Source organism: Scyliorhinus canicula, chromosome 2, assembly GCF_902713615.1.
Source record: "Scyliorhinus canicula chromosome 2, sScyCan1.1, whole genome shotgun sequence".
Classification (NCBI taxonomy): domain Eukaryota; kingdom Metazoa; phylum Chordata; class Chondrichthyes; order Carcharhiniformes; family Scyliorhinidae; genus Scyliorhinus; species Scyliorhinus canicula.
Window position 1 is genome coordinate 227,277,375 of NC_052147.1, and position 27,960 is coordinate 227,305,334.

Sequence of the window (27,960 nt, forward strand, 5' to 3'; positions counted from 1 at the left end):
CAGCTTTCTGAAGATCCCATGACATTTTACAATTGCTGTATTAATTCCCAAAATTGAACCCGGAGGGTGGAAATAACGTGCGACACAAAAGATTTACAAGCTTTTCTGAAACCAAGACATTTTAATGTGTGATTTTATATAATAGTCAGAATTCTAAAATTGCTCAAGCAAATTTTAATTATTAATTTCACTTTCCTGTGAATAGCATCATAACATTATTAGAAAGACAAGATTAAAGAAAACTTTATTTATCGTGTAGAAAAGGACAACAAAACTGTTTGTTTTAACAGAACATAGGTAGTCCACAACTGGCTCACCCTTCTTTTCTCTTGCAGCCTAATCTGTAGTAGGATGTTCTGCAAGTTTATACAACAAAAAACTCACAGCTGTCAGTGATTGTTTAAACAAAAATTTGCTCAAATGCTTTAATTGACAGGCCAGCTGCTGTAACATCTGTTTCAGCAGTTTCAATAGAAGTTTTTGCTTATATTTCCCCAACAGCTCTTCATTATGGATGCTTAGATGAGTTTCAAATCTCAGCAGAGTATTAAAATTTCACAGTTTGATTAAAAGTTTAATAGGCTATTAAAGGATTAGGGGTATGAACAGAAGTTTGCTTTAACCATGATTTAAAAGCTTTGATGTTTTGTAAATGGGAGTTTTTTTCACCATCACGCCTGCGTGGTGAGAGCTGGATTAGATTTATAGAGGTTTGTTTTACTTCAAATCCACATGGGACCTGAGGTATACCCATGAGGTATAGGTGTCGGCATGTGTTAGTATTAAGTTGCCTAACCAACTTACCTTGGTACTCGCCCACCATCATGACCTCCAACGCTCGGCTTCTGGGATCAGCAGGCACACCGCCATACAACACCACCCCATCCACCCTCTACCCATTTGCTTTCCCCCCCCCCCCCCCCAACCACTCCACCCCCAAGAAAAAAATGGGCACTTTTGCTGGGGCAGGTCTGGCAAGCCATTTCACAACAAAGCTATTTGCCTCCATAGCCGAATTTTAGCCGAAGGTGCCTGAATATCTTCAGTTAAGGTAAAAGAATGCCCTCATATTACATGTTAAAATTATTTTACAAGAAACAAAATGAATATTTCAGCTGCAAAAACATTGGCACATTCTATGGAAAATATTTTTAGATTTATACTTGGCTGATAAATTATTTCATTATTACAATGCAAGTATTTTTAAACAGCATTTCAAGAATATGAGCAGAACACAATACTTAATCCATGGAAATATTTAGGAATACAGTAAATTGTCTTTAACATTAAGAAAAAAAGTCAGGACAGGTACAGCTTGTCAGAATAAAAAGCTTCATTTTAATGTTAATGCCTATTAAAGCCAGCAATGACGGGTTGACTATATTGATGTAGTGATCAATATGCTACATTGGTCGTGATATGGACTCATACCGAAATAATTTCTTTTGGAGCCAACCCACTCTGACGATAAATCAAGATTAGAATGACAGATCTAGAAGGACATATCAAGTAATGATTTGGTAACAGTGAAGAATGTCAGTTTCATTGCTATAATACATTTTATATTAATGTATTCTGTACTAACAATTACATATTGAAATATAAAACCACAATTTATGTGATCATTTGTAGCATTTGAGAAAATAAAGATATCATACATTAAGTGAATTCAAAATATTTTAACAATGTTTGACATTTAAAAATTACATTGTGCAAAGCGATGCTGGATGTACTAACACATTGCAATCATGTTCCTTCACACAATATCCACCGATTGAATGCACAGTTTATGTGCTTGTCTGACTCTGCACATTTGCTCAACTTCTCTTCAAAAGTGTGAAACAGGTTGTTTTGCTATTAGTTTTAAAGTCCATTTTTATCATTTGAAGAATCAATCTCTTGGCAAACATTGCACTTTTAGTACTCATGGCATGCAATGTACATAATACCACTTCAATGTCTCATTTTTTAAAATCTCTCCCTTGAACGGTGTAGCTTTTGGTAATGAAATATTGACTTTGTTCTGGTAACTCTGCCATTAAGAGGTGTGCATAATCAAGCACTGATTCCACACGTGTGAATTGGATATAATCAGCCAACGGGTATGGTCTTGTATGAACATTACCATTCAATGCCACTCAGTCTTGGTCCGAAGCACAACGTACATTAGCAAATAAGTTTGCAGAATTCTGGTGTGTCACTCCCGAGCATGCACCGTATTTATTGTTCCCAAGTTCCAGATGGGCTGATGATTTTGGAGATTAAAGGGTAATTCGAGCACAGTGGTGTTTCAGTTTGCAGGGCAGCACACCCTTGTTGAGTTGGTAAAACTCCACAAGCTGGATAAGGTCAGTAAATTTGGTGTGACCCTCATCCAGGGAATAATATAATTCTCCATCTTCTCCTAGCTGCATTGATTACATAGCAGTTTATGAAATAGTTCCAATGCAGTTGTATACATACAACAGCTTCTGTATAATTACTCAACCTTGTTATTTGTATCCTTTCATAATTGTAATTCTGCAGTAACTTCAATGAAACAATCAGTAGCTTTTTTTGGCACAAATTGCAACATTGTGCACATAAACAACTTATTTCCAAATCATATATATTTCTCATCACTTCCAAAGCCCACAATTATGCCAAATCAACTACGTCAGGCAATGGCACTGACCATCTTTCCTTAATTTTGGAGTCATATGCAAATGCACCGCTGAAAACATATTGGCCGTAACTTCCCCAAAGTGGCAGTCAGCAGCGGATTTCCATTCTGTACTGAATCACCTGCACTTACATTTTAAAGTGCCCACCTTACCCGACTCTCCTGTCTCAGGCTGGATGAGGCTCAGGCAGTGAAGTACGTCCCTCGCACCAGCAGCGTAAAAGGAGCGGAGCGAAGGAGAACATGCCCCCTTTTTACAGCACTCAATGCCATAAAGCAGGTGAGGTGAGTTTAAATATCCCTTTGAAAGCGAGAAGGTAAATTTCTAAGGTAAGTGAATGGGATGGGAGGAGGGGTTGGGGGGGGGGGCGGCGGCCTATGTAGGGCTGGGCTCGGCAATGTCCAGTGGTGGGGAGGGAATCACGGCTGTGGGGAATCCCGTGGGAGCTGGAGTGCTTAGTTACGGAGATGGATTCGAAACGTTATGCTAAACGTTTATAAAACATTGGTTTGGCCCAGTCATCAAGTCTGGTGTCACACCTTACGAAGGATATCATGGTCTTTGGGAGAGTGCAGAGAAGGATGACTAGAATGGTAACTGTGTTGAATGACTTCAGTTACATGGGGAGATTTTTTTCCCTTGGAGTAGAGACTGTTAAGGGGAGATTTGACCAACCTATTGAAAACTCTGAAGGGTTTTGACACAGTAAATTGTCATTTCGAGTGGCAGAAGAGTCTGTAATCGGAAGAGACTGATTGAAGTTAAACTGCAAACTAGAATTGACAAGGAAAACTGTTTTTCCTGCACAGTTTAATATGATGATCCGGAATGTACCATCAGATTCAATAGTAGTTTTTAAAAGGGAATTTGATAAATAAATACTTGAAGAGGAAATATTTACAGACCTATAAGGAGCAGGGGTGTGGAACTACTTAGATAGCTCTTTCAAAATAGCCAGCACAGACACCAGGAGTCACACAACCCACTTCTGTGCAGTTTCATTCTTGCATACTTGATCCCAGGCCATGGTCGTGGCAAATCATTTTCCACAGTAACAATAACTGAAAAGCATCATATGGAAATTTAGCCCCAATGACTAAAGTAGAAATATTCTACCATAGGAATACAGATTTTGGTGAACAATGGATTTGGACGTACAGTGCAACAACAGGAGTAAATTAGGAAAAAAAGGTGCATCTGGTTCAGAAATGCTACACACATCATAGATACTAGACGAGGTAAAATGGTGAGGAGCGGGCAGGGTGTGGGAAAATAGTTGTAGAAATTGCAGATCATGGGTGGAAATAAGCTACCAGCAACTAGGTGGATTGGGATGAATGCAAGAATAAATTAAGTTTCTATAAATATATGCAGGTAAAATTTAAAACAGTGCCGTCAATGAAAGATTCCAAAAGGTGATTGTATCAATTGACCTATACAAAATAAATTATTTTCAGTATTCACAGAGTAGATCATATGGAACCTCTCTTCAGAATTTATGGTCTGGGTGTAGGGAAGAAAATAGTTAAATGCATAGAAATTCAAGATATGGAGCTCACTGGGAGCAAAAGAAAGGCAAGGCACCAGACTCAGATGAACATCATACAAGGATACTTAAATTAGCTAGCAGTACTACTAAGAGGAGGCAGTGGTGCAGTGATCATGCCACTGGACTAATGGCCTTGGCCAATGCCATGGAGATATGGGTTCAAATCCCACTGGTTTAAAATGGCAGTTGGTGGAACTTAAATTTAATTACTAACATCTGGAATTGAAAGCTAGTTTCCATAATGCTGACAAACCTATCTGGTTCTCTCATGTGCTTTTGAGAAGGAAATTTTCCATTCTTACCCAGTCTGGCCTACATGTATGGCTCCAGATAGGGAGATGCAGCCAGCCAACCTGAAGACCATTGACTGTGGCATGTGGGGCCATAAAATGCTGGCATTTTAGGAGTTCAAACTTCAGCATGGAAATTAGCTTTCAATTCCAGATTTTATTAATTAAACTGAATGGGTTGGGAAGAGAAGTGACAAATGACATTTACTATGAACAAATAGAAGGTAATGGAATGAGACAAGAAAAATAAAGAGTGAATATAAAACTAAATGATTCTCTGCTACAGGTACAACAAAGGAGGGGGATGTAAAGGCATTGGTGGATAATTCAATGAAAAATACAGTGCTCCAAGTAAAACTTATTGGATATGGAGGTTGAAGCAAAAATTCCAAGATTTGACTACATTCTGATTTTGGTTTGCTGTACTAGAAGGGTAACCAATATAGAGGCCAGTCAGTAAAGAATAACTAAACTGGTACCTAATTTAGAACATCTAGCCCATGAGGAGAGATGGAATATCCTTGGTTTGTTTACTTTGGAAAAAAGATATCAAGCAAAAAATTGAGAAAGAATCAGGAAAGCAGAAAGAGTTGGTATTTGAGAATTATTAAATTTGACACTGGTCAGGTGAAGGAGAATTTTTTTGGGTTCTCTACTTATGGGACTGAGATCCGCTGTTGTATTTGGCAACTGTCACGAATGCAAAGCTTCTGTGTTAATACAAATATTAATTGAATTTTGTTTACTTAAATTTGGAGATGCCATACAGAGTAATTGACACCTTACACTGGCGCAATTCCTTAGAAATTAGCACACATTTTCTTCAAAGCTGTATCCATTATTATTTCTATCAACTACTGAACAACTGAAGATGCTTGGGTCACAAAATACTGAAGGCAGAAGATGCAGTTTACAGAATTAATTTTAAAAACCATAAATTGAAGAGATTGAAGTTTCTTTTTCTCTTTTAAAGTAATGACATTATTCAAAACTGCACTTTTAAAAGTGACAAGTTTTTGTATATTGCAATCATATATTATCAAACACACACCCACAATCAATAAGTGTAAATAATTACCACTGAATCTTTAATCTAACCACTTACCGGAACAATCTGAAAATGTCTGATCTTCTGACAATGGCACAATGACAAAACAAAACTTTTCAGATTACTCTGACTATCCCGTAGTAAGAACATCCTATATGGGATGAAAAGAAAGAAAATAGATTTATATACACACATAAACACACTAGGTTTTACACATTATTGTTTCACAGGCACTACTGAAGGCTCTGCTTTTTCCACCAACTCCAGCCCCCCACTAGTTGCTTAATCTGAATCAGTGTGCCCAAAGCCTTGGCACTCTACTCAATCCAGTGCCAAGGATTAACCGAGCATCCTATTTATCACCAAAATCACTTGCCCCCTTGATATCTCTTCCTCCAAACTCTTCTACTCATCCCAACCAGTGTTGAACACTAATCCGGATCTCTAGGCTGCCGAAATTATCCAGCCTCCCCGCCAGTACGATTTACTGGTTGCGTCTGCTGGAATCGGGACAGGACACGGCCAGTAGATCCCGGGACAGGCCTCTTCCAGGATTCCCGACGGCCGTTACGTCTCATGAAATCTAACCACAATGGGCTGGACCCAGCCTCGCATAGTTGAGTTTAAAAATCTTGCTGAGGAGACCCCAGCCAAGCACCGATTAGTACTGTTCCCCACAAACAGGAACCAGTTATATTGGCAATTTCACTAGGGGGTGGGCGTCTCCCAGGCGATTGGAGGCCCCCAGATCATCAGCTGCTGGCACCCTGGTATGACTGGTGCCACTGGGGCACCATAGCACGGCCAGCTATTTTGCCCATGCTGGGGGTTGGGACTGGGGGTGCCCTGCCGGTAGGTGATGAGGTGAAGGAGGGCTCAAGGTGGAGAGTGGGGTGAAGGGGGGGTGGGGGGAAAGGGAGTCGAGAGATCTGGATGCCATTTTCTCTTCCTGAACAGAGGATCTTTGCTCATCACAGCTCTCTGCAGGAAATCACACTGTGCAGCCTGGGGGGGGGGGGGGGGGGGGGGGGGCTGTGGTGCTATGATTTGCATAGCTGTCTGCCATTGGTGCAGAATACCGGCTTACCATTGGCCCTGGTCGGTCATGTGCCTCTCGACCGATTGGTTGAGACCAGTCATGTGACGGCTCTCCGATTGGTCAAGAGGCTGAGATAACCACGCCTCCATACCGAGATATAAATAGTCAGAACGCCCGGCGGTTGTCGTTTATTGTAGTCGACCGCAGGGCTAAGTTCTAGCTTATTAAAGCCTAACTTTTGTATAGCAACTCGTCTCTCATGTAATTGATGGCTCATCAATTTAATAAGCTAGATTTTTGAAGATGGAGTTCCGGATCAAGCCCGAAAGCCTCCGCATCAGCCCGCAAACTCCGAACTCTGCAGAACTTTTTCAACATTGGCTGGCATGTCTCGAAGGATTTCTGGAGTCTGCAACCAGCCCCCCCACCATGGCACAGAAGCTTCACATCCTCCACTCCAGCGTGGGTATAGCAGCCTACGCGATAATCAAGGAGGAGAAAGATTACGATGCCGCCATGCTAAAGCTGAATGGACAATTCCTTAAACCAGTCAACAGAGTATTCGCCCGACATCTGCTGGCCACCAGACAACAGCTCCCCAGTGAGTCATTAGACCAATTTTACCAGGCCCTCGCCATCCTGGGAAGGAACTGCTCCTGCCTCGCAGTTTCAGCTACGGAGCACATGGAACTGCTGATCAGAGATGCTTACGTGGCTGGGATGCAGTCCCCTGCTATCCGCCAGCGGATGCTGGAGAAAGACGACCTCAGCTTAACTGAGGCACGGACTCTCTCCACCTCCCTGGAGGTCACTGATCTAACGCCCGCGCCTATGTCCCCAGCCGCACTGCACCATCCTGGGCCTCCTGGCACGCTTCCCCACCGCCATCCGCCCCTCCCGACCTCCCTCAGGCCTGCGCCGCGGGAAACCCTGACAAGTCCACGGGGCCCCGCTGCTACTTTTGCGGCTTCGCGAAACACCCTCGCCCGCGCTGCCCAGCCCGCTCCGCCCTCTGTAAGAGATGCGGGAAGAAGGGCCACTTCTCCACTGTCTGCCAGGCCAAAGTGGTCGCTGTGGCTCACCGGCACCGCTAACCCTGCCCCCAGCAACCACGAGGGCCCCACGGGCGCTGTCATCTTGGGGCGCCGATTCCACGTGCGGGCCCTGGGCGCCGCCATCTTGGGGTGCCAACTCCACGTGCGGGTCCTGGGCGCCGCCATCTTGGGGCTCCGACTCCACTTGCAAATCCTGGGCACGACCTTCCGGGACTGGCACGCAAGGTTCTTCCAGCATTTACTTGGATGACGACGACGAATACGGATTTTCTCCACGGCTCGTGGCCATTCAGCTCAACCAGTCACGTCCACGCACGCTCGCCAAAACGACAACACTGATCTACCTCAACGGCCACGAGACGGGCTGCCTGCTGGACGCCGGGAGCACGGAAAGCTTCGTTCACCCTGCCACAGTAAGACGCTGCGCGCTCCCTGTCCATCCTGTAAAACACAAAATCGGGTTAGCCTCAGGTTCGCACTCGGTCCGCATCACCAGGTGCTGCATCGCGGACCTCACGGTCCAAGGGAAGGTTTTTCAAAATTATAAACTTGTCCTCCCTGACCTTTGCGCACTGGCACTCCTAGGACTGGACTTCCAGTGCAACCTGCAGAGTTTGACGTTCCAATTCGGCGGCAATATACCCCCCTCACTGTCTGCAGCCTCACGTCCCTCAAAGTGGACCCCCCCCTCCTTGTTTGCTAATCTCAACCCCGATTGCAAACCCGTCACGACACGGAGCAGGCGGTACAGGGCCCAAGACCGGTCCTTCATCAGGTCCGAGGTCCAGAGGTTGCTGACGGAAGGGGTCATCGAGGGCAGCAACAGTCCCTGGTGAGCCCAAATGCTGGTGGTCCGGACTGTGGAGAAAAACCGGATGGTCATCGACTATCGCCAGACCATCAACCGGCTTACGCAACTGGACGTGTATCCTCTCACCCGTATTTCCGCCATGGTAAACGATATCGCGAAATACAAGGTCTTTGCCACTGTGGACCTTAAGTCCGCTTACCACCTCAATGGAAGCTCCACTGGTGGCAACCATCGGTTCATCCCGGGGAACAGGGATGGGGGGATTTAGGGGGTGGCAAAGGGCGGGCATCAGCAAATTGAGGGACCTGTTTATTGGCGGGAGGTTTGCGGGCCTGGGGGAACTGGAAGATAAATTTGGCCTTCCCCAAGGGAACATGTTCAGATACTTGCAGGTAAGGTGTTTGCTAGGCAACAGGTAGAGGGATTCCCTCTGCTGCCGTCGCTGGGGACGATGGACAGATTGCTTTTGGGGGTGTGGGTCGGAGAGGGGAAGGTGTCTGACATCTATAAGGTAATGCAGGAGGTGGAGGAGTCGTCAGTGGAGGAGCTGAAGGCTAAATGGGAGGAGGAACTTGGGGAGCAGATAGAAGGACGGGACTTGGGCAGATGCCTTGGAGAGTCAACTCTTCCTCCTCATGTGCGAGGCTTAGTCTCATCCAATTTAAGGTGCTGCACCGGGCCCACATGTCCGGGACTAGGATGCGTAGGTTCTTTGGGGGCGAGGACAGGTGCACCAGATGTTCGGGGAGTCCAGCGAACCACGCCCATATGTTCTGGGCATGCCCAGCACTGGAAGAATTCTGGAAGGGGGTGGCGGGGACGGTGTCGAGGGTGGTTGGATCCAGGGTCAAACCAGGGTGGGGACTCGCGATTTTTGGAGTTGCGGTAGAGCCGGGAGTGCAGGAGGCGAAAGAGGCCGGTGTCCTGGCCTTTGCGTCCCTGGCCCGACGAAGGATTCTGCTACAGTGGAAGGATGCAAGGCCCCCAAGTGTGGAGACCTGGATCAGTGACATGGCGGGATTTATAAAATTGGAAAGGGTCAAATTTGCCCTGAGAGGATCAATACAAGGGTTCTATAAACGATGGCAGCCTTTTCTGGACTTCCTGGCTCAAAGATAGGTAACTTGGTCAATAGCAGCAGCAACCTGCTATTGGGGGTGGGGGGGGGGGGGGTTCCTTATTGTAGTGTCTATTCTGTAACTTTATATTGTGTTAATTTGCATTGTTGTTAAAATGCTGTGTTGTTCATGGAGGTGGGGCGAATGTTTATGATTGTTAATATTATTGTTATTTTTGGTATTTTACTATAGTGCGTTATTGCTATATAAATTAAAAATTTTTCAATAAAAATTATTTCAAAAAAAAAAGTCCACTTACCACCAGCTCCCCCTCCGCGCGAGTGACCGCAGAAACACCGCGTTTGAGGCAGATGGGCATCTCTACCACTTAAGGAACCTTAGGGTTCCATTTGGTGTCACAAATGGGGTCTCGGTCTTCCAACGGGAGATGGACCGAATGGTCGACAAGTACGGATTACGGGCTACCTTCCCGTATCTTGATAATGTCACCATCTGCGGCCATGATCAGCAGGACCATGACGCCAACCTCCAGAAATTCCCCCAAACCGCAAAACTCCTTAACCTCACATACAATAAGGACAAGTGCGTGTTTAGCACCGACAGTCTAGCCATCCTCGGCTACGTAGTGCGTAAAGGAGTGATAGGCCCCGACCCCGAACGCATGCGGCCCCTGATGGAACTCCCTCTCCCCAATAACCTCAAACGCTGCCTGGGTTTCTTCGCTTACTACGCCCAATGGGTTCCCAACTACGCTGACAAGGCCCGTCCCCTCATTCAAACCACGACCTTCCCGCCGTCGACAGAGGCCTGCCAGGCCTTTAGCCGCATCAAAGCGGACATCGCAAAGGCCACGATGCGCTCCATCGACGAGTCCTTCCCTTTCCAGGTCGAGAGCGACGCATCAGAAGTAGCTCTGGCGTCCACCCTGAACCAAGCGGGCAGACCCGTGGCCTTCTTCTCCAGAACCCTCCAGGCTTCCGAACTCCGCCACCCCTCTGTGGAAAAGGAAGCCCAGGCCATAGTCGAAGCGGTGCGACATTGGAGGCACTATTTGGCCGGCAGGATGTTTACCCTCCTCACAGACCATCGGTCAGTAGCCTTCATGTTTGATAATGCACAAATTGCCTTCATGTTTGATAATGGCTTCACGGTAGCATGGTGGTTAGCATCAATGCTTCACAGCTCCAGGGTCCTAGGTTCGATTCCCGGCTGGGTCACTGTCTGTGTGGAGTCTGCACGTCCTCCCCGTGTGTGCGTGGGTTTCCTCCGGGTGCTCCGGTTTCCTCCCACAGTCCAAAGATGTGCGGGTTAGGTGGATTGGCCATGCTAAATTGCCCGTAGTGTAAGGTTAATGGGGGGATTGTTGGGTTACGGGTATACGGGTTACGTGGGTTTAAGTAGGGTGATCATTGCTCGGCACAACATCGAGGGCCGAAGGGCCTGTTCTGTGCTGTACTGTTCTATGTTCTAAAGGGGCAAGATTAAGAATGACGAGATCTTACGGTGGCCGATCAAGTTGTCCACGTATAACTATGAGATCTTGTATCATCCTGGGAAGCTCAATGAGCCTCCTGATGCCCTGTCCCGTGGTACCTGCGCCAGCGCGCATATAAACCGCCTCTGCTCCCTCCACGCGGACCTCTGCCATCCAGGCGTGACCCGTCTCTACCATTTCATTAAGGCCCGCAACCTGCCTTTCTCCATCGCGGAAGTCAGGACAGTAACCCGTGACTGCCACATCTGCGCCGAATGAAATCGCACTTCTACCGCCCGAGCGCGCACACCTGATCAAAGCATCCCGCCCCTTCAAACGTCTCAGCATTGACTTCAAGGGGCCCCTTCCTTCTACCAACCGCAACATTTACTTCCTGGCGGTAATTGACGAATTCTCCCGCTTCCCCTTAGCCATTCCCTGCCCCGACATGACCACATCGACCGTCATTAAGGCCCTCCTCTACATCTTCTCCCTGTTCGGCTACCCCGCGTACATACACAGCGATCGGGGATCCTCCTTTATGAGCGACGAGCTGTGTCAATTCCTGCCCAACAGGGGCATTGCCTCTAGCAGGGCGACCAGCTATAACCCTCGGGGTAACGGACAGGTCGAGCGGGAGAACGGTACCATCTGGAAGACCATACTACTGGCCCTTCGGTCCAGAGATCTCCCTATTTCCCGATGGCAAGAGGTTATCCCCGATGCCCTACATTCTATCCGCTCACTCCTCTGTACCGCAACAAATCAGACACCTCATGAACGTCTTCTCGTCTTCCCCAGGAAGTCGTCCTCCGGATCCCCTCTCCCGACGTGGCTGGCCGCCCCCGGACCCATCTTGCTCCAGAAGCATGTGCGGGTGCACAAGTCCAACCCGTTGGTGGAACAAGTCCAGTTACTCCACGCTAACCCACAGTATGCGTATGTGGAGTACCCTGACGGTCGGCAGGACACGGTCTCCCTCCGGGACCTGGCACCCGCCAGCGTGCGGCCTTCCGCCCCTTCACCACAGACCCCCCCCTGTTTTTTCCCCCCCAGCGCTCCACCCAGGTCACCCCTTCCCCTTCCATGGCGTCTCCACAGCCAGCTCGGGTGACGGAGACTATTCAAGGACCATTGCTCCCGGACTCCAGCGGAACCACCACCATTGGCTGAACCGATGTCACCTATTCCACTGCGGCGGTCTGCCAGAACGTCACGTGCCACGAAAAGACTGATCGAATTGATTTAAATTTCAACAGCTCCATGGACTTTGTTGGGACTTTGTGTCATATTGCTAATTGTCAGGGCCAGTGGGAAGTCAAAATGTAATAAAAGAAGAGAGAAGATTTTTGTTCTCCCGGCTGCTACTCATACCACCAGTTCTCTCTCTTCCCCCCCCCCCCCCCCCCCCCCCCCCCCCCCCCCCCCCCCCCCCCCCCCCTCTCCCCGGCTTCTTTCTCCACAAGGGGTGAATGTAGTGGTATGATTTGCATAGCTGTCTGCCATTGGTGCAGAATACCGGCTTACCATTGGCCCTGGTCGGTCATGTGCCTCTCGACTGAATGGTTGAGACCAGTCATGTGACAGCTCTCTGATTGGTCGAAAGGCTGAGTTAACCACTCCTCCATACCGAGGTATAAATAGTCAGAACGCCCGGTGGTCGTCCATTTTATTGTAGTCGACCGCAGGGCTAAGTTCTAGCTTATTAAAGCCTAACTTTTGTATAGCAACTCGTCTCTCGTGCAATTGATGGCTCATCAGGGGCCTTACCTGCCGGAGCACGAAATACCAACAGTGGCGTTAGATAGTGTAGTGTAGAGAATGGCCCCTCTAACCCCGCCCAGAAAGGACTCTGTTTTGTTGATTGGGTCATGCCCTAATCCTGATGGATTTCTTCTCAATATTGTTGGATCTGATCCGACTTCTCATCTACAAATTCCTCCATGACTCCTGTCAACTCCTTTTTTCTGGAGTCTATTCCAAAATTCTCTGATCCTTCCCACCAAAGCAACATACTGCCGGTACTGAAAACCTTCAATGAAAAATTTGAACCCTGGAAATTCTTGATAAGTCAGGTAGCATCAGTGAATAGAAAAATAAAGTTAATGTTTCATGTCTGTGACATTTCACTCGTAAACCAAATTCTGTGAAACATCACAGACCCGAAACATGGGATGGAATTAAATGGCATACCGCATGGATGAGTTTGTTAGTGGGGTGGCATTTCATCAGGTGAGAGGGTGCAAAGCAGAGAGACTTTACATATTCTGATCCATGCACTTAATGCACACTTAATGGTCTCATCCCAATGCTGGTGTTCATATAATGGCAGGCGAGAGATTTACTATATGGGAAGTCTGAAAAGCAAACCCTGACATGTTTGCTTGAAGGTACCTGGAGAGTGCAAATATATTGCAGCACTAGTACTAGCACAAGGCTGTAGAAGATGGAATGCCAGAGTTGCACTTCTTTTTGAGATTTTTATTTGGTTCAAGGAGTTCAGGAATAAAAATTCATTTTTGTCGAGACAGTGGATTAAGCTCATATTTCTATCACTTTGACATACAATCCCAACCAGATTGATGGGATGCAGACATTCTTTCTCTACTGGCTGTCAGGGTAGATGCAGGAAGGATGTTTCCGATGGTGGGTGTGTCCAGAACCAGGGGTCACAATTTGAGGATACGAGGTAGACCATTTAGGACAGAGATTAGGAGAAATTTCTTCCCCCAGAGTGTGGTCCGCTGTGGAATTTGTTACCGCGAGAAGTAGTAGAGGCCAAAACATCTTATGTTTTCAAGAAGCAGTTAGATGTAGCACTTAGGACAAAGGGGATCAAAGAATATGTTGAAAAAAAGCAGGATTAGGCTATTGAGTAGGGATGATCAGCCATGATCATAATGGCAAAACGTCTTACAACACCAGGTTAAAGTCCAACAGGTTTGTTTCGAATCACTAGCTTTCGGAGCACAGCTTCTTCCTCAGGTGACTGAAGAGGTGGGTTCCAGAAACATATAAATATAGACAAAGTCAATGATGCAAGATGATACTTGGAATGGAAGTTTTTGCAGGTAATTAAGTCTTTACAGGTCCAGATGGTGCAACAATCCCTCTCTCCAGTTGTTCCATCTGGACCTGTAAAGACTCGCATTCAAAATATCGTCTTGCACCTATGTTTCTGGAACCCACCTCTTCAGTCACCCGAGGAAGGAGCTGTACTCCAAAAGCTAGTGATTCGAAACAAACCTGTTTGACTTTAATCTGGTGTTATAAGTCTTCTTACTGTGTTCATTCCAGTCCAGTGCCGGCATCTCCACATCATAATGAATGGCGAAGCAGGCTCAAAGGGCCGAATGGTCTCCTCCTGCTCCCATTTTCTATGTTTCTATGTCTCCGGAATAAAATTAATTTTATAGTATAAGCTGAGTTCTTTGCAATCATGAACGCACGGCGTAGAATGTGCATATCATCTGGGGTCTCGAGAAAGGGTAACCAGACTGGAGCACAATAATGGTGATCAGAGCATGGTTCGGAGACTGGTCTCATGGCAGATTGTTGGTGCAGAATAAGGTTATTTAACTCTGTCCCCATTTGTATGGTCTTTGCATTTAGGTTGCTTGATGCTGAGGTAATCAAACTGGGTAATCAAAGTAGAAACATTCCTTTTCTCATCATTGAAATCCTTCGCCTTGAGTGCAATAATTTCATTTTCACCCCAGTAGTAACTAACTATTACGTTTTGATTGACATGGGAGACAAACGGGTATAAGAGGTAGGCAGGAAAATAAAGTAGATTTGAAGCCACAATCAGATCAGCCATGACCTTATCAAATGACAGAGCCATTGTAACCAGAAGTAGTTACAAAACGAAGTGCAAATATTTGCTGGCTTCATGACAAAGATTTTTCTAAACCAAACTAGCTGGAAGCACTTGCTGTTATCATTTTACAAGAACGAGTATTTGAAGTGAATTTTGGCCCCAGCCAAATCAGAAAATTCCTTTAAAAATTCATGCTCACCCATCCACAAGACCTTGTTGTTCTATTAACTTTTGAGCTTCATCTCTAGAGAGTCGGTGATGAAACCATAGCTGCATCCGGTGAATAGCTAAATTATAAAAACACACAAATTATATTATTACAAATTTTATGTTTCAAAAATAATCTGACCCACTATACCCACAATAGAATTGACAAAAACAGGAGTTTCTGGATTAAAACAAATAGTCTTAAATCCTAAAATATTAATCCACTAATCAACTGAGGATTTTTTTGGAAAGAGCATCGGCCAACATCTTTCACTTAAAATTATCTTTTGCCGATAATTTATTCAAATTATGCGATATAGTCTTTTTAAACACAAAGTACATATTGAAACAACCTTGACAGGGTGTAGTGCTCTGCGACGTGGTTGGACTTCCATAAGCATTCAAACGATGGCAGCTTCTCCTCTGTTTTTATAAGAATTTAAATTTAAAAATATCAATTTCATGATTAAATGCAATTAATTTGAATTTTAAGTAACAAATGACTTGCATGCTATTCGTTGGAGGTAAATTTATCTCTGTTACACAAACAGGAATCCTACATTTGCAACAATTAGAGTATGCATTCCAAAAACCACAGCCAACTGACACTAATTGTTTATAGTGATTAGTGCATTTTGATTAGAGTGGTTCTTTCTCTGGTCGTTCCCACTGTTGAAAGATTGAAGTGCAATTGAAGAACCTTGATCTGTACGATCCAGCTGGGTAACTAACATTAACAATGCACTGCAAATATTCCTAGTCCTAAATGTCTAATTGCAAAGGATTCTATGGATAACTCTGTTATTGCATTGCTGAGCAACGCCACTCAATATTCACCAACCATGAGCTCAACAGGTCTCTAATCAAATTGTGCTTTTGGATCAAGAGCAATGAAAAGGAGCAAAATTAAATGAAATGAAATGAAAATCGCTTATTGTCATGAGTAGGCTTCAATGAAGTTACTGCGAAACTTACTGCAAAACTACAATGAAGTTACTGCGAAAAGCCCCTAGTCGCCACATTCCGGCGCCTGTCCGGGGAGGCTGGTACGGAATTGAGACTGCTATTCTGAGCAGCATATGAAAGAACCAAAGGTTGAGGAGTTATAAAATAAATAGTCAACTCTCATTTGCTTGCCCAAAAGCCATAAAGATGCTGATAAACTGAAAATAAAAGCAGAAAAATATCCAGGTCAGGCAACCTTGCGATAGGAAGTCAGACCTGAAATGTCAGCTGGCTGACTCGTCGAGACAGTTTTTGTTTGAATTTTTATAATGCCTCATTCACAGATCTGAAATGTACCAAAATGCTTTGCATGCCTTTGAAGAGCAATCACTTTTTTTTTCAAATCATGAAACAGTACACATCAGGGATGGGTATCCTCTGTCACAGTGAAGAGTTAATTACACTGACCATTTGAGGGTAATGACCAAAATTAATCACTATAGGCAGGGTTTTTTATTGTACAGTTGATTAAAATGTAGTTACAGCTGATTTTGTTATGGTAAAGGAGATTCATAGACATAGGTAATGGTGCATTTCAATTTATTCTCCAAAACTATTTTCGCTTGTCAAAGTTATATGTAAAAAAAAAATGCACTTGTAGGTAAATGTTCAGGCCAATATTTTACCCGCCATGCTAACCCCTCCTCAGCAGCAACTGTAAGCGCCTCCGTGGGGTTTTCAATTACTCTTCCCTTGTGTCCAGAGAAGTCCATAGCTACCAGTGAATTTTCCGAGATACTTCTCTGCGAGGACAAAATAAATTATTTCAAAAACTTTTTGGGACAGTGTTTAAAAACAAATTTTATTTGAAAGAAGGGAGAAAGTCAAAATGGTGAATAGATAATAATAATAATAATAATAATAATAATAGCTTATTGTCACAAGAAGGTTCAATGAAGTTACAGTGAAAAGCCCCTAATCGCCAAATTCCAGCGCCTGTTATCGCACTAAAGAAAGTTTTGTGGTGGTGTTCCCCAGGCGTCACTATTGCGGCACTTTGCGGATGACACAAAATTTGGAAGGATTGTAAATTGTGAAGAGGACTGTGTAGAACTTTAAAGAGATATAGACAAATTGGTGGAGTGGGCAGATAGATGGCAGATGAAGTTCAATGCAAGAGAAAGGTGTGAGGTGATGCACTTTGATAGGAGGAACATGGAGTGACAACATAAAAGGGGTAAAATTCTTAAAGGGGTGCAGGAGTAGAGGGTCCTGAGTATATATGCACACAAGTCATTGAAGGTGGCAAGACAGGTGGAGAGGGCAGTTAAGGAAGCATATAGTATTCTTGGCTTTATTAACAGGGGAATAGACTATAAGGAGCAATTAGAGTACAAGGAGCAAGGAAGTGTTGTTGATATTACACAAGGCACTAGTTAAACCTCAGCTAGCACACTGTACAGTTCTAGCTGCCACACTTTAAGAAGGAAGGATGTGAACGCATTGGAGAGAGTGTGGAAGAGGTTTACAAGAATGGATCCAGGAATGAGAACTTCAATTATCAGGGTAGATTGGAGAGGTGGGGACTGTTATCCTTGGGAATGGTTTGAAGAAAGCCAAGAAGAGATCGGATCGAGATGTTCAAAATTATAAGTTGGATGGACAGAGTAGATAGAGAAAAACTGTAAAAGGATCAAGAATGAGAGTGCAGAGATTTACAGAGATTTGCAAAAGAAGCAAATGTGAGACGAGAAAGTGTTATCCACACGAATGGTTGGTTGTTGAAGTGTGGTGGAGGCAGGGTTAATTGAGGCATTCAAGAGGGCATTAGATAATTAGTTGAATAGAAACAACGAGCAGGGAACACACAGGATAATGGCACTAATGGTGGCATGGTGACAGTGATTAGCATTACAGCTTGTAGCACCAGGGGCCCGGGTTCAATTCCAGCCTTGGGGCACTGTTTTTGTGGAGTTGGTAAATTCTTCCTGTGTCTGCATGGGTTTCCTCTGGGTGCTCTGGTTTCTTCCCACAGTCCAAAAATGTGCAGGTTAGGTGGCTTGGCCATGCTAAATTGCCCCTTGGAGTGTCCAAGAGGTTAGGTGGGGGTTACAGGCATAAAGTGGAGGCTTGGGCCAAGGAGGGTGTTCTTTCAGAGGATCGGTGCAGACTCAAATGGGCTGAATGGCCTCCTTCTGCACTGTAGGGATTCTATGATTCTAAGTCATGATGTTCATTTGGAGAGACAGTGCAGACGTGATGGGACAAATGGCCTCCTTCGGCATCACAACAAATCTGTGATATTCATTCAGGTATCATTAACACAAGTCAAAGTTCAAGATAGCACAGCTTCAAAACAAAACAATAGTTTAATCAGAAATGCAAAATCCGCAATAAATTCATTTTTTTAAATCAGCAGTACATTAGTCTTGTGGGTTAGGACGAGATTTAAAGAGTTAACTTTCTCTATAACAAGTTGTTAAACTAAATTCAATAAATCTGGTCATTTGTGCCCTACTGAATCATCACATTTTATTTTTAATTTCAACTTAAGGAAAGCATAAATTCCTCCCAGCACTATGTTAGGGTTCCTTTTGAGCCATCCCACCAGCACTAGCCTTTACATGCAACGGATGATTCTCCACCATCTCTGGTGTGATGCCAAAACCACCTCCCAGGTCTCCACTTTTCAGTATTTTGAAGAGACTGTTCCTTCTGTGACACCCTGTTCCAGTGCTCAATCAACTTCAAAACCCCCTCAGCTTTTCAAGTGCAGGATGTGCTACACCTGCTCTTTTCCTACTCACCTCCCACCATCCAAATCCCCAAACAATCCTTGCAGGCGAAAGAGCAATTTATAGATTTAGAGTGTAGCTATGGAGTGAGTGGTCGCACATTTGGTGGCTCCTGCTCAAGGTGGATTATGTTGGTCCTTCCCCGCCTGTATGGGGAGTCTATTTTTCTTTAAAAGGGCCAATGGTGTGCGAGTGCCTAGGGAAGGTAATACTCCTCTGGTGAGGTCGGTGGATGGATTAGAGGACGAGAAGTGCCATTAGAGAGAGGGAAAAATACAAGAGGCGAGAGAGAGAAAAAAAAGGCGAGAGAGAGAAAAAGAGGCGAGAGAGAGAAAAAAGAGGAGAGAGAGAGAAAAAAGAGGGGAGAGGAAAAAAGTGAGAGGAAAAAAAAGGGGAGAGAGAGAAAAAGAGGGGAGAGAGAGAAAAAGAGGGGAGAGAGAGAGAGAAAGAGAGAGGGGGAGAGAGAGAGAGAGAGAGAGAGAGAGAGAGAGAGAGAGAGAGAGTGAGCCAGCGTGCACCATAGGTGAAGACATGACTAAGGTGGTTGAGTCACTCAGAGCTGTGATTCAAAAGGAGGTTGGAGGCTCAGGGCCTGCGATTCAGAAGGTGGAGGCAGCGGTGGGGGAGCATGAGGAGCGGATGGCCTTGCTGGAGATGGAGTCGGGGATGGTTTTGGGCAGCTAGAAGAGGCCGAGGGAGAAATTGGAGGACCTGGCGAACCGCTCCAGGAGACAGAACTGAAAGATTATCGGGATGCCTGAGGGAGGGGAGGCCGCCAAGTATGTGGCGAGCATGCTGGGGAAGTTGATAGGACAGGGGCCTTTGGCCTGCCCCTCGAGGTGGATCGAACGGACAGGAGGAGACCGGAGGTGGGAGAACTGACGAGGGCAATGGTGGTGCGGCTGCAGCGATTCTTGGACAAAGAAAGGATCGTAAATTGGGCGAGGCAGACCAGGAAATGGACTTGGGAAGTGAGTGAGGGGAGGGGGGATGGGACTGGCGTTGCCAAGTTTGATAAATTATTATAGGGCGGCAAATATTGTGATGGTGAGGGAGTGGGTTGAGGAGGTGGGATCGATCTGGGGCATGTGGAAACAGCATTGTGCAGGAAAAAAAGGGTTTGAGGGCTTTTTTGTTGTTGCCTTTGCCATTCTCACCAGCCAGGTACTTCATGAGGCCAGTGTTGGTGCCAGCTTTAAAAGGTGGGCTTCCTCCCACAGTCCAAAGACGTGCAGGTTAGGTGGATTGGCCATGATAAATTGTCCTTAGTGACCAAAAAGGTTAGGAAGGGTTATTGGGTAATGGGGATGGGGTCAAAGTGAGGGCTAAAGTGAGTCGGTGCAGACTCGATGAGCCGAATGGCCTCCTTCTGCACTGTATGTTCTATGTGAGGGTGATTTGTTGACAGCCCTTTGGGCTGGAGGGTATGTTGTTGAGGGTGCCGATCTCCGACAACCACAGATTTGTGCCAGTGGGGCTCGGTGCGAGACTTTGGGGGTGGCGGCAGGTGGGGATTGAGGTACTTCAGAAACTTGATTATAGGGGGGAAATTTGCAGGGTTGCAGGAATTGTACGAGTTGCCTAAAGGTTTCAGGTAACTGTAGGTTCCGGATTTCTGAGGAGAGAGGCCGTCCTTCCTCGGGCTGTGGCCTCCGGTGCTGCAAGGAAAACTGTTATCAGAAGACGAAATAGGGGAGGGGAATATGTCGGACAGTACGGAGGAATTGATGGAGAGGGAGGGCGCTCTGGGGGATGATACTAAGCGCAAGTGGGATGAGAAGCTGGGTGGGGAGGTGCGGGCCAAGTCAGTCTGAGGCTTTACGGTGTGAACGCGTCCTCGTCGTGTGCGAGGTAAAGCCTCATCTAGTTTAAAGTGGTGCATCCGGCCCACAAGATTGTGGTGAGGATGAGCAGGTTCTTTGCGGGGGTGGGGTGATAGGTGTGTGTGGGCCCACGAATCATATCCACGTGTTCTGGGCGTGTACAAGACTGAAGGGGTTCTGGCAGGGGTTCTCAGGCATGATGTCCGAGGTGCTGGGTGTGGAGGTGATTCCGGGTCCGAAGGTGGCGATATTTGTGTGGAGGAGAAAAAGAGGCGCCGATGAATTGACCTTTGCCTCCCAGATAGCCCGGAGACGGATTTTGTTGGGCTGGAGGGACTCGGAGCTGCCGAAGGCAGTGTTGTGGGTGAGCAACCTGGCAGCATTCCTGAGATTGGAGAAGGTAAAGTTTGCTCTGTGGGGGTCAGCAGAGGGGTTCGCCCAGAGGTGGAAATCGTTCATTGATTTCTTCAGGGAGGATTGAGGGGACAGCAAGGGGAGAGATGCTGTTGTTATGAGAGGTTAGAGGGTTGGGGTTGTTTATTGGGTTGATGTGTTGTTCTGATATTCTGCGTATATATGTGTTAAAATGACTTGAATAAAATATATATATATTTTTTTAGAAGCTGTAATTTACTTGGGCTTTTCAATTTAGTGTAATAAATTCTGCCATGTCCTCTACACGGAGGACACAAATTACAGATTGGAAACTGCTTTTCAGAATAGATCCATTCAATCTGCAGTGGAGGCCCCGAGTTCCTTGTTACCCATCATTTTAATTCTTTGCCCTATGCCCAATCGTGACACGATTTTCTCCTCCACCTCCTATGCCATTCTGATGAAGCTCAACATAATCAAGGAACAACACCTCACTTTTCAATGAAGGACTTGACCTTCCATATTCACTGTTGAGTTCAACACTTTCAGATCCTAACCTCTTCCCATGTGTTGGGTGATTTTGTTTTTTTCCTTTTACACCTTCTCTGGGCCCAATGTTTGCCTCTTTACTTGTCACACTATCACTTTTTGCCATGCTCCATTAGCCCATTGGCCATTTACTCTTCTTTCCAATGTATCAGACTTCTCCTTTTGTTCTTTCCTCTACTCCCCCACTTTTCTTTTTTTTTAAAATTTAGAATACCCAATTATTTTTTTCCAATTAAGGGGCAATTTAGCATGGCCAATCCACCTATCCTGCACATAGAACATAGAACAGTACAGCACAGAACAGGCCCTTCGGCCCTCGATGTTGTGCCGAACAATGATCACCTTACTTAAACCCACGTAACCCGTATACCCATAACCCAACAATCCCCCCATTAACCTTACACTACGGGCAATTTAGCATGGCCAATCCACCTAACCCGCACATCTTTGGACTGTGGGAGGAAACCGGAGCACCCGGAGGAAACCCACGCACACACGGGGAGGACGTGCCGACTCCACACAGACAGTGACCCAGCCGGGAATCGAACCTGGGACCCTGGAGCTGTGAAGCATTGATGCTAACCACCATACTACCGTGAGGCCCATCTTTGGGTTGTGGAGGCGAAACCCACGCAGACATGGGGAGAATGTGCAAACTCCACATGGACAGTGACCCAGGGCCGGGATTCGAACCCGGTTCCTCAGCGCTTTAGGCAGCAATGCTAATCACTGTGCCACCATGCTGCCCCTTTTACAAGCCTTTCTTAAAAACAGCTACAGCTCTAATCCCTCCCAGATTGGATGAAAGGCCATTGACCTGAAATGCTCACGCTTTCTCTCTCCACTGATGTTGCCTGACCTGATCAGCTCTTCATGCTTCCCTCAAATTTCTCACATCTGCAGTATTTTCTTTTTGTATTAGGGTATAATTCACTCTCCCAGGAATGCTCCCCTTGAGGACTTTCTCCACTCATGAATTTCTGAGTATTTTCTCTTTTACCTTGTTTATCTTCATTGCTTTTATTTCCTTCCTTTATTGATTAGACGTCTACCACTACACACTTTCACGGTCACATTTCCTTCCTCAGCAACTGCCACTTTTATTCAATTCTAAATGAAATTTCACTCTTCAGGTTTCAGGACCAAGGTTACAGGTATCTCCAGAATATTCAGCATTCCTCCAACCACTGTCCCATGCTCAATATTTGGCAGGTCACATGCATATCTTGTACTGTTTTCTTCAACAGCACCAACTCAATTTCAATGATGTCCTTGTCCACAATTCCATTTATTCCTTCACCTCTTGTCAAAAAAAACTGTTCTTTCTTTCAAGGGTTTCATGTTTCAACAATTAATGAATGCTGATGGCTCTCTGGGCCCCTCTTCCCCCTTCATTTTCCTCTGACCCCATCCTTTCTTCCAACCTCATCCCTGACCTTCCCCTCTATGACCCTGAACAATCAATGCACAGCAACGGCCTCAATGTTCCCATCTTATCCGAATGAAATCAGAGCTTGGCATGATGGTGAGCTATTCGGTTTCCTTCGCCTCCATGTTCACTTCTTCAGTTCCCACTCACAGCAGCCCCTTTTTCCTGTAATGAGAATTATCCTTCCACCTGGATCCCTCTCTAGACCTTTTCATTGAGAACCTTCAGTTTAACAGCAGCTGCCTCAATTTCACTGCGGCACTCACTCTAATCTATCTCCCTCCGAGCTTTCAGTCCTTCGTTTTCAGAGATCCAACATTAACATTAGGAAAGCTGACAAGCAGGGCACAGCTCTTCTTGGAAAACTGGCTTGGCTAAATGGCAACTCTGCACCACGCTGCTCCCTGAACCATGGGTTCACCGTTAAACATCAAACCATCATTTCCAATGTTGTCACTGACAGCTTTTCAGGCCCTGCATTGCTTCCTACCTCAATTACTCTTCTTCCCAGCTACATCTGTGACTCTCGTTGTCCGTGTCAGAGTCATAAACAATGTAAACGCTGTATTTATTATTTGCATTACCTGGTCTGTGTAGAGGGCAATACTGGTCTGCGTGTAGGGGAATGCTGTAAATTTGGACACTCTTCCAACTTTCTTCATTCACCAGTGGATTTATTCCTTGTGGATCTTCGAGTTTTGATGGTAATAAGTTGATCATACTTATTTTACCACCATTATTTAAAACAATTACTGGTCTGGAAAGTTTTTGACAGCATTCAACTGAGAGAACGATGATCTAAACCATGGATTGCTGAAAACTACCCTGTTCATGTATGCGTGATGTGGCAACATAATAAATGTTGCCACAGTCTCAGAAGGCTGCTCTCCCTTTGAGAGCTGAATGGCGGTGATTTAACCTGAGGGTCATCACACCTCAGGCGAGGGGCAAGGTTGAGAAGGCAGGGCCTTCATGAATAACCTCAGCCAGCATGAGAATTGAACCTGTGCTATTGGCACTGCACTGCATCACAAACCAGCTGTCCAGCCAACTGAACTAACCGACCGACAATATAAACACCTTAATGGATGTTTTCTTCAATTCATTTACTTGGTCAAGGATCCTCAGTTTTCGTCTGTCTTGGTATATCAACAGATAAGTAAACAATTAGGCTAGCAAATTTTTGCAAGGATATAGAATATTAAGTTTAGATGATTCACTTTAATGCACAAGTTATTTTTCTAAGCTATAATTTTTTCCAGTTTATATTTTGAACTTCTTACCATTGGTGATGAATTCAGTGATGTAAGGCTACCCCGCCTTTGCTGGGGTATTTTATAGTTTTGGTACAGTTGTATTCCATACTGCAAAATAAAAGATTATTTTTTAAATTGTATTTGAGGAGTTGAAATCAAAATATGCTGACTAATTCTATAAGAAGGCACGAGGGGAAAAAAATTACTGAAATGTTGTCATACAAAGAACAAAGAATAATGCAGCATAGGAACACCGGTCCTCCAAGCCTGTGCCGGTCATGATCTCAACCTTTCACAAAACCCTCAGCACTTCCTTGTGCTGTACCCCTCTGAAGAAAATGCTGCGCCTTAAAATTAAACTCCTCCACCATTGTTAATAGACTACAAATAAATACAACGTGGCTTCACTTTTTCAAACATCTGTGCTCCCAAGATGCATAAAATTCTTAAACTCTGCATGTGCATGATACACATGATTAGTGGCTCAACATCAGTGGCTTGGCTTCAAGTGAGGGCACCCCATTTGGGGTCCCTGTAAGCCCACCCTCTTCAGACCCCCTACCTGTCATCCCCCAACCTCTCGAGGCCCCTACTTACCTGCCCTGCACCCCCCACCCTTCATATCACCCCAAGCTCCTTTCATGACCATGGTCCCCCTCAATCCCTGACCCTTGGCTGTGCCATCCTGGCAGTGCACCTGTCAGTTTGGGAAGGCCAAGGGGCCACCCTGCCCTGACCACCCAGAGGCCTCTGATGGTCCAGGAGACTCCCACGCCCCCCCCCCCCCCCCCCCCCCCCCCCCCCCAACCATGTGCCATTCCACCTGGTCCATGTTTGTGTGTGGGGACCAGTACTGAATGGCACAGGCTGGGGTCTTCCTGGGGAGGCTGGTATATCCGGCGTGAGCTCACTGACGTCTAATCAAAACTGACTTAAGCGAGCACCGCTTGGACATTCTCATTTTGTGTGGGATCCTGATCCCAATGCCTCGTGAGATTTGGATAGATCTCGCAAGGCAAACTGGCTGCCGGGAAACTCGTGGGAGGCTTCACCCAGCATCGACTGACCGTGCTGCACTTCCATTCCAGCGCGACGTGGTACTTCCATTCAAGCATGGCGTGGTACTTCCATTCAAGCGCGAATTGGCCGGTAGTGCCCATTGAGTGAGTGAGGCGGACGTGGTGGCCTAGTAGGTAGTGCCCATCAAGTGGGTGAGGTGGACATGGTGCCCAGGTATGTTTGGGGGGTGGGGGGTGGAGAAACAGTGAAAGAGTGCGGGTAGGCTCCTCATCGCAGTAGTTGGGTCGGGTCAGAGGGCTAGTTGGGTGGTCAGGTCTGGACGAGGTTGGACAATTGGCTCGTGGTGATAGTCTGAGCTAGTCGGGTGGCTGATTGGGTCTGGGGGGTAGTCAGGGTGGCAATTGTATTAGATTAGGAAGCAGACAAGGGGCAGGGCTCAGTTGTCGAGTTAAGGGTGCTAGACTAGGTTTTAATCTATTCTTTCACGGTCACTGGGTCAAAAGCCTGCAGCTCTTTCCCTAACAGCACTAGTGTTCCTCCAGCAGAAGGACTGCAGTTGTTCAAGAAGGCAGCTCACCTTCACCTTCTCAAGAGAAATAAATGCTGGCCTAGCCAGTGAAAACTATTCTATTCAGGTAAATACTGTAGAGCTGCGTGAAGTCTCCGACTGTGTGGAGGCTCCACATGGAGCAGATGAAATGCTCTTTTGGATGCTTAAACATTTCCGGCAATTCCCACATAGGTCTGTATGTCAGGACTTCCACAGAGTCCTGACGCAGTTCTTCAGTTGTACATTTGGTCTTGGGATGACCCAGAGACTGGACGATTTGGCCCTTGGGTTTGTTTTGACATTGAAAGCAATAGGACACCTTCCAATCCTTCTTCCTTGCCCTCCCCCAAAATATGGGCAAAACATATTACATCGTGTAACTGTGTATTAGGGGCTGGTTTAGCACAGGGCTAAATCTCTGGCTTTGAAAGCAGACCAAGCAGGCCAGCAGCACGGTTCGATTCCCGTACCGGCCTCCCCGGACAGGCGCCGGAATGTGGTGACTAGGGACTTTTCACAGTAACTTCATTTGAAGCCTACCTCTGACAATAAACGATTTTTATGGGGCTGGTTTAGCTCACTCAGCAAAATCTCTGGCTTTTAAAGCAGACCAAGCAGACCAGCAGCACGGTTCGATTCCCGTACCACCCTCCCTGGACAGGCGCCGGAATGTGGCGACTAGGGGCTTTTCACAGTAACTTCATTGAAGTCTACTCGTGACAATAAGCGATTTTCATTTTCATTTCATCTTCTGTTCTCTATAATATATGCCGTAGAAATAAGCAAGAGTATTATTTTGCATGGGCTGATAAGGTGTTCAAAATCCAATAACAGGCCATCTAGAAGCAATTGCTCGGAATGAGGTGGGTTGGAGACTGGGAGGGCATGGAACCTGATGATAAAAGTAAATAGACAACAATTCTGAAATCAGCATTGAAGAAGCAGTTGATATCTGTCATAATATACACACAGGTATATGATGGTGCACAGACAGGCAGTGATGGACACACAGGATGACCAGTGAACACACAGAACACAGCAGCCAATCACCAGACAGGACACGACCACGAGAAAGCCAGAGGGCACTAGTTTTCCCACTCTCTGGGGATCCAGCCTCTGAGACAGTAAGAGCCCGTGAGCAGCAACTAGAACACACACCATGTGGTAGTAAGATAGTTTGGTCAGGTTACCCTCAGGTCTCCAGTCAAGTCAGCATCGCGTCAACCCACAGTTAAAGTATGTATGATAGTTAAGAGTTCAATAAAATCGAGTTGCATTTCTTCAAGTGTTGAAAGCCTGTCACTCTCTCTGCTGCAGTAAACGCAGTCCTCGCAGACCCAGTTTACCCAACACATCAATATATTCTAGATTTGACTTCTAAGCAATTAAGGCCAACTGAAGCGGAGCCATGCAGCACAACGAAAAAACAAAATTCTGCAGATGGTGGACATCTGAAATTAAAAAAAGAGAAACTGCAGAGACAGAGTTAATATTTCAGGTCTCTGACCTTCCATCGGAACTGCTGAGTATATGGTCCATGTTGTTTTATATTTTTAAAATTTTTCTTGTTTGTGCAATGCTACATCTTTTCTGCTGGTTTAAGTAAAAGAAATAATCTTTGGTACAGAACTTGTTAGAAGAGGTCAAGGTGCTATATAAAGCTAGTTGCGGTTTGGACACAGCCATTTTCTCAAAGTCAAGGTTAGTCATTAGCGCCCTTGCCTTCTGAATCTGTGTTGACGGTATTATCATTTGGCACAGTCTTAAATTATGCTAGGTAATAAAATCCATAATCGAATATCAAAACATAACTGCTAGGTCTGCAATTGACTAAGATGCTGCTTTTCTTTGAAAACGTTACCAAATTGTTCTGACTCTAGTAAGGATGCAATACACTAAAAGAGGACAAGATTCTCTCCTAATTTCCTGTCAACGTTTCTCTCTCAATCAATAACCAACAACATAGATTAACTCGTCATTAATTACTGTTTGCAGGAATGGCAATGTTTCCCTACATACCAATCACATCTCAGTAATTTACTCTATGCTCAACAGTCAAAGATATTTCTGAGTCACGAGAAAGTTCTATTTAAATACAAGTGCTTAATTTTCATTTATTTCAGGATTTACAAGAGGGATTTCCCAGTGCATCTTTGGGGTACCCCACAAATGTTGAAGAGGCA

At 45.6% G+C, this 27,960-nt stretch overlaps 1 protein-coding gene across 4 annotated transcripts in view; it reads right to left on the reverse strand.

The window, feature by feature from the left end:
- Nucleotides 1-1,148: 1,148 nt before the first annotated feature.
- LOC119961991 (growth factor receptor-bound protein 14-like) overlaps nt 1,149-27,960 on the reverse strand; it is a 302,798-nt gene continuing 275,986 nt past the window's right edge. For 3 of the 4 annotated variants that reach the window (XM_038789692.1, XM_038789689.1, XM_038789690.1), the window contains 6 exons: nt 24,235-24,315; nt 16,667-16,783; nt 15,389-15,458; nt 15,028-15,115; nt 5,608-5,701; nt 1,149-2,408 (listed from right to left, as the gene is read on the reverse strand). In XM_038789692.1, coding sequence (XP_038645620.1) covers nt 2,262-2,408; nt 5,608-5,701; nt 15,028-15,115; nt 15,389-15,458; nt 16,667-16,783; nt 24,235-24,315 — 597 coding nt within the window. In that variant the 3' untranslated portion in view covers nt 1,149-2,261. The remainder of the gene's footprint in view (nt 2,409-5,607; nt 5,702-15,027; nt 15,116-15,388; nt 15,459-16,666; nt 16,784-24,234; nt 24,316-27,960) is intronic. The other variant, XM_038789693.1, reaches the window with a different exon arrangement.